General features: G+C 50.5%; 2 protein-coding genes across 4 annotated transcripts in view; both read left to right on the top strand.

Moving 5' to 3' along the window:
• Positions 1 to 5,988, top strand: part of LOC109482591 — an 8,643-nt gene extending 2,655 nt beyond the window's left edge. Inside the window, exons 2-8 of the mRNA XM_019785372.1 lie at positions 135 to 785; positions 996 to 1,179; positions 1,307 to 1,472; positions 1,691 to 1,808; positions 1,999 to 5,192; positions 5,358 to 5,505; positions 5,771 to 5,988. Of these exons, the coding sequence (XP_019640931.1) occupies positions 135 to 785; positions 996 to 1,179; positions 1,307 to 1,472; positions 1,691 to 1,808; positions 1,999 to 5,192; positions 5,358 to 5,505; positions 5,771 to 5,962 (4,653 nt within the window). The 3' untranslated portion in view covers positions 5,963 to 5,988. The remainder of the gene's footprint in view (positions 1 to 134; positions 786 to 995; positions 1,180 to 1,306; positions 1,473 to 1,690; positions 1,809 to 1,998; positions 5,193 to 5,357; positions 5,506 to 5,770) is intronic.
• Positions 5,989 to 6,579: 591 nt separating this feature from the next.
• LOC109482590 lies at positions 6,580 to 8,936 on the top strand. Of its 3 annotated transcripts, none has more exons than XM_019785371.1 (4): positions 6,580 to 6,775; positions 7,101 to 8,037; positions 8,217 to 8,364; positions 8,723 to 8,936. In XM_019785371.1, the coding sequence occupies exons 2-4, from the start codon at positions 7,106 to 7,108 to the stop codon at positions 8,912 to 8,914; spliced, it is 1,272 nt and encodes a 423-aa protein (XP_019640930.1). In that variant the 5' UTR covers positions 6,580 to 6,775; positions 7,101 to 7,105; the 3' UTR covers positions 8,915 to 8,936. The 3 variants fall into 3 exon arrangements, with proteins under 3 accessions (XP_019640930.1, XP_019640929.1, XP_019640927.1); XM_019785370.1 differs by lacking the exon at positions 6,580 to 6,775 and adding an exon at positions 6,784 to 6,887 and having other exon boundaries at positions 7,104 to 8,037; XM_019785368.1 differs by lacking the exon at positions 6,580 to 6,775 and adding an exon at positions 6,802 to 6,887.
• Positions 8,937 to 9,371: the final 435 nt, after the last annotated feature.

Here is a 9,371-nt window from a genome sequence, read left to right as displayed (position 1 = left end):
CAGTGACGTATGCATTGCAGTGCCTGCTGTCCAGGGGATACAAAGTCTCGGACCGTGTCCTGCCGTCGTTTTTCTCCAACTTGGAAGCCGCCGTAAGACAAGACCCAATCGCCACAGCTGCCGCTCTCCACCAGGTGGCAGACGGTTGGGTCGACAGGGACTGCTTCTGTGACTTGGAAGCGGCATTTCTAACAGAGCTGGATGTGGCGCGTACTGTGGGGAGCCAAAACGACGCGGACGACCTCCCCGACCACTACGTCTACGCGAGGAAGGTGGTGGTCACGCCCACTCAAATGCTGTTCCTCAAACCCGAGCCCATCGTCGAGAACAGGGTGGTTCGAGAATACGGCGTCGACAACTTCATCCGTGTCGCTTTTCGAGACGAAGACTTCAACAAGCTAACAGCTCCGAACCCCAACTCCATCAAGTGCGTGACTTCACGGGTGAAGGACGTCCTACAGAGAGGAATCAGGATAGGAGGACGCCAGTTCGAGTATCTCGGTTCCTCCAACAGCCAGATGAGGGAGCACGGGTGCTGGATGTACTCGGCTGCGGGCGGGATGACGGCGGCGGCGATCCGCGGCTGGATGGGGGACCTGTCCCACGAGCGCTGCGTGGCCACGTACGTCTCACGGCTGGGCCAGTTCTTCTCCTCGTCTCGGGATGCAGTCAAAGTTAGCGTCGAGGACCGGAGCGTCGCCTTGATCGGTGACGTCATGTCAAGTTCCAGGGAATACACGTTCTCCGACGGCATCGGAAAAATCTCCGTCCCACTTGCTGAAAAGGTAGTGTTGTGTTTGCGTTCTTTCATATGGTTAAAACGTGGCTCTATGTTGAACTTAGGAAGTACACTGTACATGTACAATGTTTCTAATACTTTCAGACAGACACAACTCAGCTGTTGTATATCCCCGGGTAATATCAATCTTGGGCACATTTCATACTAGGTCTTGGGCTTGGGAATCTGTTCATATGAGATGCTGACATTTCGATAGGTCGCGGATGCTCTGGGCGTCTCTCCTGTCCCTTCTGCCTTCCAAATTCGGTACGGCGGCTGTAAGGGCGTGCTGGCGCAGGACCCCACCCTGGGCGACACGGACCTCATCCACATTAGGGACAGCATGAAGAAGTTCGACTCCGAGCACAAAACTCTCGAGGTGACGTCCGTCACCACCCCAGGTGAGGAAATTACTCCCATTCTCAAACATGTATATGACCCACATTCTCAACACATAGAGAAAATGTCAGAGAAGATTATCTGCATTCTGACTCCTATGATAAGAGTGATGACACCCGTGTCCTACAGGTGCCCTGAGTCTGAACAGACAGGCCATCACGCTGCTGTCTGGTCTCGGCGTGCCCGACGCGGAGTTCTTCAAGTTACAGGAGCGCGTGCTCAACCAGCTGGCGGAGATGCTGCTTCTGGACGCCGCGGCTGTCAAGGCGCTGTCTGGCGCCCGGGTGGGCATAAAGTAAGCAAGGATTCAGTCAAGTAACGGTATAAGTCTGAAACATTGAACTAGAAGTTGAATGATGTTTAAGATACGCATTGTAAAACCTTACATTTGTCGAGTCATCCATTACTTTGGTGACTGCTGAAGGCTTCTTAGAATGTCCAGAGAGAATGCTGAATTGATGACGTCGTTTCTCTAACCAGAGAGACTAAACAGATCTTGTCCTCCTCTTGTAGTTTCCAGGCCCTCCACAACAGCGGCATCTCGCTGACGACGGAGCCGTTCTTCCGGTCGATGTTGTTGGCTGTCTACCGGAATCAGATGGGGGAACTCCTCCGGCGTACCCGGATACAAGTAAGGGAGAATTAGGACGTCATAAATAGTACAATTGATGTGATTCTATGGATGTAACCGAATAATATTTAACAAACAACAACAAAATGTATAGTTTTTAGAACATATGACATTTGAGGGCACATAGAACGAGGGTAGTATATTCCTTTTACCTAACCTCAGCTAACGGTTTTGTGACACCTGATTTCAGCTCCCTGCTGGGGAGGGCCGGATCATGATGGGGACGATGGACGAAACCGACAGGTTGCAGTACGGACAAGTTTTCCTCCAGTACTCTCGGGACACAGACAAGGCACAGGCAGAGAAAGTCGTCCACGAAGGTCAGGTCACCGTCACTAAGAACCCCTGCTTCCACCCCGGGGACATGCGGAAGTTCACGGCCGTGGACGTACCGGAGCTCCGCCACATGGTCGACTGCATCGTCTTCCCGTCGCGTGGACGCCGCCCCCACCCCGACGAGATGTCCGGGTCCGACCTGGACGGCGACATGTACTTCGTGACGTGGAGGGAAGGCCTTATCCTACCGAGAGAGAACGTCCCAGCCATGGACTTCACCGCGCAGCCGAAGAAGGTTCTTTGCCGGCCCGTCGACGTGTCGGACATGATCGAGTTCTTCGCCGAGTACATCAAGAATGACCAGCTGGGGCTGATCGCGAACGCCCATCTCGTCCATGCAGACAAGGAGACTAATGGCATCTTCTCACAGAAGTGTAAGGAACTGGCGCAGCACCATTCAGACGCGGTTGACTTCCCGAAGACTGGCCAGTGCCCCGAGCTGAAGGGAGATCTCAGACCCGACAAGTACCCCGACTTCATGATGAAATCAGACAAGCCACAATACCGATCGGAGAAGATCATCGGGAAGTTGTTTCGCCAGTGTCAGGCCCTGGATAATGCGCAGCGCTTTAGCCCTGATCCGGTCGTGGAAGACGACAGGGTTGACCAAGACTTGTTCCGCGAGGGGTTTCAGTCTTACACCGACGACGCACAGGCGCAACTGAACATCTACAACACAAAGATAAGGTCCATCATGTCTCTGTACGGCATAGCCAGTGAGGGAGAGGTAGTGTCAGGCTGCATTCTCAAGGTCAAGCAGCGACTGGGTCTCCTGAGGAACGAGCGTTTCGAAGTCACTGAATACGTCAGGGCGAGGTTCAAGACTCTTTGGAGGAAGACTCGTGCTGAGTTCTTCCGACAGTTCGAAGAGGACGAGTTACCCTCGGACAGACGCAGGGAAGAGCAGCTGAAGAAGGCCTCGGCCTGGTACGTGGTCACCTATTCTGACGACTACAGCAACAAACCCCACGGAGCATCGCCCAAACTTCTCAGCTTCCCCTGGGTGGTGCATGACGTACTGGGAGGTCTGAAGAAGAGCGCTCATGGGCTGGAGCCAGGAGAAGTCTACCAGGAAGACATGAACAAGGCCGTCGTGTCCATCTCCAGAAGCGTGAAGGGACACTCTGATTTTCAACTCACACGAATCCAAGAGGCCCGAACGAAACAGGAAGAACTTTTTCGAAAAATACAGGCGGAAATTGAAAGTTTTGTGGATGGCGTCAAACTCACACTGATCGGTCCCGGCCTGACGAGGATTTGTGACGACAACTCAACAGTTGAAATCTTCATTTCACAAGACGACGGCGCACAGGAGGAAGACGTCTCCGACCAGCAAATGCTCAATTCAGTTTTCCATGCCATTAAATCTAAGCTGAAGGAGGCCACTCACGTAAAAGCAGGGGAGGGATTGACGTTTCTGTTCAAAACAGGACCAAGAACAAAGTCGACAGTCCACATGACGTCCTCGCTGCTCTACCTAAGGAGGACGGCTTACATCAACCTCCACACAGCACGGCGCCCGGACCTACTGGCGGTGATACATGTTTTAATGGACTGGGCACGGAAGTTTCGCATCTGCGGAAAGAGCAGAGACGACATCGTCCCGGAGGAGGTCCTTATTCTGCTGTTTCTGAGCTTCGCGGAAACGCACGGCTTCATCCCAAAAGTCCTGGATCCGGATACTCAGGCGGAAAGTCAGGCGATCATCAGAGGCAGTCCCTCAACGCCACCAGCAGGTGACCACTCCACGGTTGATGGAGTTTTGCTGCTGAAGTTCTTTGAACACTTCAGCTCCATCTCCAAGGAGGAGTTGCTGAAGCTATCAGACCCGTCGACGAGTGTATCCCGACCGTTGCTTGAGCACATCTCCCAGGCTAAAAAGAAGAAGCTGCGAGACAACATGCTTCACGCCTACCATGACGTGGCACAGTCCGCCGGAGTGCTCGGCCTCCTCGGTAGGCAGATGACGACGCCGGGACACCTGGTCCTGAACCTGTCTCGAGAAAGTTTCGGTTCTGTCATGCACGCGGAAGAGTTCAATGCGATTCGCCTTTCGGACAAGACGGGAGCGCAGGTCGCCATCAGGCGCCGCATGTTCCGGGACACAGTGGGCCTCATCCTGGAGGCGTGGGGCGATCAGGAGGCTCTCAGGCGAGTTGAGGAGGAAGTCGAACAGATGGAAATGAAATCCAAACATGTTGTTCCTACCTTTTCTCTACAACATTCGTACGTCGAAGGAGGGCATACCGTGTTGTTTGAAGGCTATGCGTCGCCAAGTGGCAAGATCAGGATCCAGTCTTATAACGGGGAAAGAAATCCTGACCATGACAAGAAAACATTGGCCTCGCCTTACCTGTTACCAGGCAGTACAGGAGAGAACGGCGCCGATTTTGATTTGTTCCTGAAAACCGTGCGGCGACAGGGTAAGCGTGTAAGTGACGATCACGACGAATCAATGCACGGCGAACTGAGGGCGATCGCGCGGTACGGCAATGTGTACATGTACAACACGTCACACGTGCCGCCAACGATGACCGTTGAAGAGTTTGACCGTGACCTGAACAAGGGCCACCGGACTGCTGATGACTTCCTCAGTGGCGCCAATGCCGACGGCATGAGAGGTCGGGGTCGTGGCCGAGGGAGGGGGCGAGGACGGGGGATGGGCAGGGTCACCAACCCCTTTATGCGTCATTCGTTTATCCCGTCCGCGGCCACGAAGGACGTCCTGCAGAAATTCATGGAAACGTTCAACTTTGAGGAGTTCACGCGCACAGAGAAATACAACGTGTCCTGCAGGTTTGAGCGGCGCGTGGAAAACACTTTCATCCTTGACAAGGATCTGAAGTTCCTCGAGTACCGGCTGTCCGATGTGAAGTGGATGGCGTTGGACCTCAAGCGGCGCCCCAGAAGCAGCATCCATCCTTTCGGGACCGACATCCGCTTCAAAATTCAATCACGTCGCATTCTGAGGGGAGACGAACTCGAGAAGAGCGAGGAGTACAGGAAATTCTTGGACCCCAACCACAAAGTCTTGGAGCAAGGGCACGGGTATTTTATCTGATCTTTTTATAAAACATATTTAGCCCAGTTTGAATGAGTGCTGCAAATTTTGCTGTAAGGTTTTTGAGTCGCCCTTTATGCATTGAATATCTATTGAAATAGTAGGCCATCCGAAGAGGTAATCCAATATGCTTTGTCTCTCTCGTTATTTAGCTACGGTCTTCGAGATCTCCACGGAGAACCAAGCCTCCAGATCCACCCTGACTACAGAGGCAAGGTCCACTTTGCCCGGAGAAAGCTCATCCGTAGGTTCCGGGCAGCTGATGACGTCCAGCACAGCCGCTTCAGGACGGATGTAGAGGTAAGGGCGAGGCATGAAAGAAACACCAAGAGACATGCAATAAATCTCATCACGTAGCTAGCTATGCCTGTGCGTTTCAGTGCATGTTGTCGCATAGTGCTTTTGCCGAGCATAACTCAAGAATCTATGGATGGATCGTGATGATTTGGTACTCGTATTTAGGTAGGTCTTGGGAAGAAGGTCAATTTTGGGACTCTTATTGGCTTCCCTTGTATCTTTGCTGCAAGCCAGACCAAACTATATTTTCTTGTTCTTCTCATACCAGGTGCGCCTGACCGAGGTGTGTGAGTACTCTCGCCCGGACCCCAGCGGACGTTTCAGCAGCGTCATCCCCGGCCGGCAGGAGGTCACGGTCATCCCGCCGCTGCCTGACTGGACCAGCCCCGAGGAGGTGGAGACCTTCGCGCGGGAATATTGGCAGTTCTGTCTCGAGCTCGGAGACACCTTGTATCCGTAAATGTACATTCGTGTACGTTTGGGGCGCCAGTGTAAAGCAGTGCATAGTCACTGAACTGGTCTACTGTGACTAAAGAAAAACAGAAAATTTTCTGTACATGTGCTAATATATGAATAAATCGAGATTTTACATTAAGACACGTTTAACCAAGTACCACACTTTCAAATGTGAACGTCGATTGACTTAGTTGCCGAATGTTGTAAATAACAAACAGCTGATTATTGTGTGACATAGAAAGTACATTAGCGGAAACAGATGATGTTTTTGGGTCTCATGTAAAAATCCTAATGTGTTATATACGTTGGGAATATGTCTGATGTGCTGTGATTTCTATAAAACAACATTTGAATAAATATAAAAAATTTTGTAATAATGGGAATAAAAATTATTTTCTAAATTCAATTGCATTTGGGCAAATGAATGAGTTTATATATAATGGAAGCGCTGCAATTTCGAAGGCTGATGTCAGTGCGAATTTCGGTGAGATTGCTATAATGAATTTGAACACGATCCCGTATCCGTGACCAGACGGAAACTCCCGCGATGACTCATTGGGATTAACCTGTGGTTTCGACAACATATGGGAGGGACCGAAACTATCCTGGTTTCGGTCTATTCAGATTTCAGAAGTTCCGTCTCAGTTCCAGTATTCCTGGCAGAAATCGTGAAGAACTCCGGGTAAAACGCGGGGCGGTTACGTGAGGAAAAGGCGTGCCGATCTTTGTCAGCAGAGCTCAAGTTCACAAACGATCGCGTGACGTCAGCAATGACACTGTGATCACGGGACTGAACAGAACAACAACATTGAAACAGGTGAGAATGTGATGTGATTTCTAGCTTGCAGAAATCAGTGTGTCGTCGATCAGAAGCTTCCCAGCTTTTCAGCTGCTAAACTTTAATTTGTAGATCAGCCAAATGGACGGAGGTAAACGGTTTCAATGTGTTTTGAGCTTTCATTAGCTGTTTTAGTGGGCGGCCCATAGCAACGCTGACGGGAAGTAATGCTGTGTGTAAATAGCTGGCGCCAAACGCCCTGCGCCGTGGAGAGTTCTTTTCAATAATTTGGCCAGGATTAATTGGTGATATTTGTTTTTATTTGAATGGCACCTAAATCAAAAAAAGTGAATGTTGTTTACAGCAGACATGGCGGCAGGACAAGATGCAGGATTGGAAGGCGAAGAAGGCCTCACCGCCGGACTTCAGGCTCTTTCTATCTCAACACCTGCGACTGGCCGGGCGCCTGTTCACCTGCAGCCATTCGTCAAAGGAGGCCGTGTCATGGTGTTAGAAGGTTTTACGTCGCCGTACGACAAGCTTAAGCTCCGGCCTTATGACGGGCCCAACAATCCCGATCATGACAACAAGACATTAGTCTCACCTGGCCTGACAGCAGAGGCACTGTACAGTACAGGGGAGGGCGGCGCTGACTTCGATACATTCCTTGAAGCCTTGCAGCAGCAAGGGAAGTGTGTACGTGACGAACATGACGAAACAATGCACGGCCACCTGAGGGCGATCGCGCGTTACGGCAATGTGTACATGTACAACACGTCACACTTGTCGACAATAATGACTGTTGAAGAGTTTGACTATGACATGAAAAAAGGTCAGCGGATTAAAGATGGTGACAGTGGTGACAAAGCTAATTCCTACGGTCGAGGCCGTGGTCGAGGAAAACGGGGTATGCGAAAGAACACTGATCCCTATATGCATCATTCTTTTATCCCGTCGGCGGCCACGACTGACGTCTTGCAGAAGTTCATGGAAACCTTCAACTTTGAGGAGTCCACAAGCATAGAGATTTACAACGTGACCTGCAGGTTTGAGCCCCGGGGTGTGGAGAACACTATCATCCTCGACAAGGATTTGAAGTTCCGCGAGTTTCGCCCGCCCGGCGATAAGTGGATGGTGTTGGACCTAAAGCGACGTCCCAAAAGCGACGCCTATCCGTTCGGGACCGACATCCGCTTCAAACTTCAGTCATGCCGCATTCTGAAGGGAGACGAACTGGAGAAGAGCGAGGAGTACAGGAAATTATTGGACCCCGACAACAAAGTGTTGGAGCAAGGGCACAGGTATTTCTCTCGACTTTTCATGAAACATATTTAGCCCAGTTTGCATGAGTGTTGCAAATTTGGTTGTATTACAGTTAAGTACTACGGTTTTTAAGTCGGCTTTTTGCACCGACGATCTATTAAAACTAGGGCATCCGAGGAAGTAATCCGATGTGTTTTGCCGCTCTCGTCTTGTTCAGCTACGGCCTTCGAGATCTCCACGGAGAACCAGACCTGCGGATCCACCATGACTACAGAGGGAAGGTCAACTTTGCCCGGAGAAAGCTCATCCGACGGTTCCGAGCAGCTGATGACGTCCAGCACAGCCGCTTCAGGACGGATGTGGAGGTAAGGGCGAGGCATGAAACTTCAAGCGTCGCGTGACAGATTGGATCATGAATCTTTATGTTGCTCAAACACGCAACGACAATTGCATCGGTCTTCCTGATTATTACCTTCTTAAAGTTGTCATTGCTTTTGGTGCGTCTGTGTCTACCTGTTTCTGTATGATCCCCATACTTTTGCAAGTATACCCCCCCCCCAAATGATTGCGATGATACGTAAAATGTGGATGGGCCTTGGGAAGACGAAGGTCAAGGTCGATTTGGGGCCTCCTAGCGGCTTCCCGTGTTGCTCAAACTAACTTAAACCAAACCAAACCAAACCAAAGAAGCCAAACCCTAACTTATTGTTCTTCTCATACCAGGTGCGCCTGACCGAGGTGTGTGAGTACTCTCGCCCGGACCCCAGCGGACGTTTCAGCAGCGTCATCCCCGGCCGGCAGGAGGTCACGGTCATCCCGCCGCTGCCAGACTGGACCAGCCCCGAGGAGGTGGAGACCTTCGCGCGGGAATATTGGCAGTTCTGTCTCGAGCTCGGAGACACCTTGTACCCGTAAATGTACATTCGTGCATGTGCAGAGCACCACTGTAAAGCAGTGCATAGTCAGCCACTGAGCTGGTCTACCCTGACTAAAGAAAACAGAGATAAATGAATTAATTGATAAATTAATAAATAAATAAATAAGTGAATAAATAAATATAAGTGTGTTTTGTAGCATCAAGATTGTACTGTTAGATATATACGTTAAGGCAATGAGCACACCGATAGACTTAAATAAACGGAGTTATTTTGTGACATAGAAATAGGTGTTTTTGGACACCATGTAGACAGCTTTTTCTGTTATACCGTAGGTCGGAAATATGGCTGATGTGCTGTGATAACTACGACAGATATATGGGACGTGATGGCAGTGCATATCGTCGGTAAAAAATGACCATGGCGTTTTTTTCCAACTTAGGGTGAATTGGGGCTGATGAATGCGTTTAATGGTTGCATTACATATCATCTTGAAT

This window comes from Branchiostoma belcheri, unplaced genomic scaffold (genome assembly GCF_001625305.1).
Source record: "Branchiostoma belcheri isolate BF01 breed outbred unplaced genomic scaffold, Haploidv18h27 scaffold6, whole genome shotgun sequence".
NCBI classification, from domain to species: Eukaryota; Metazoa; Chordata; class Leptocardii; order Amphioxiformes; family Branchiostomatidae; genus Branchiostoma; species Branchiostoma belcheri.
The sequence above is the reverse complement of the archived record's forward strand: the minus strand, read 5'-3'. Positions and strand labels throughout refer to the sequence as shown.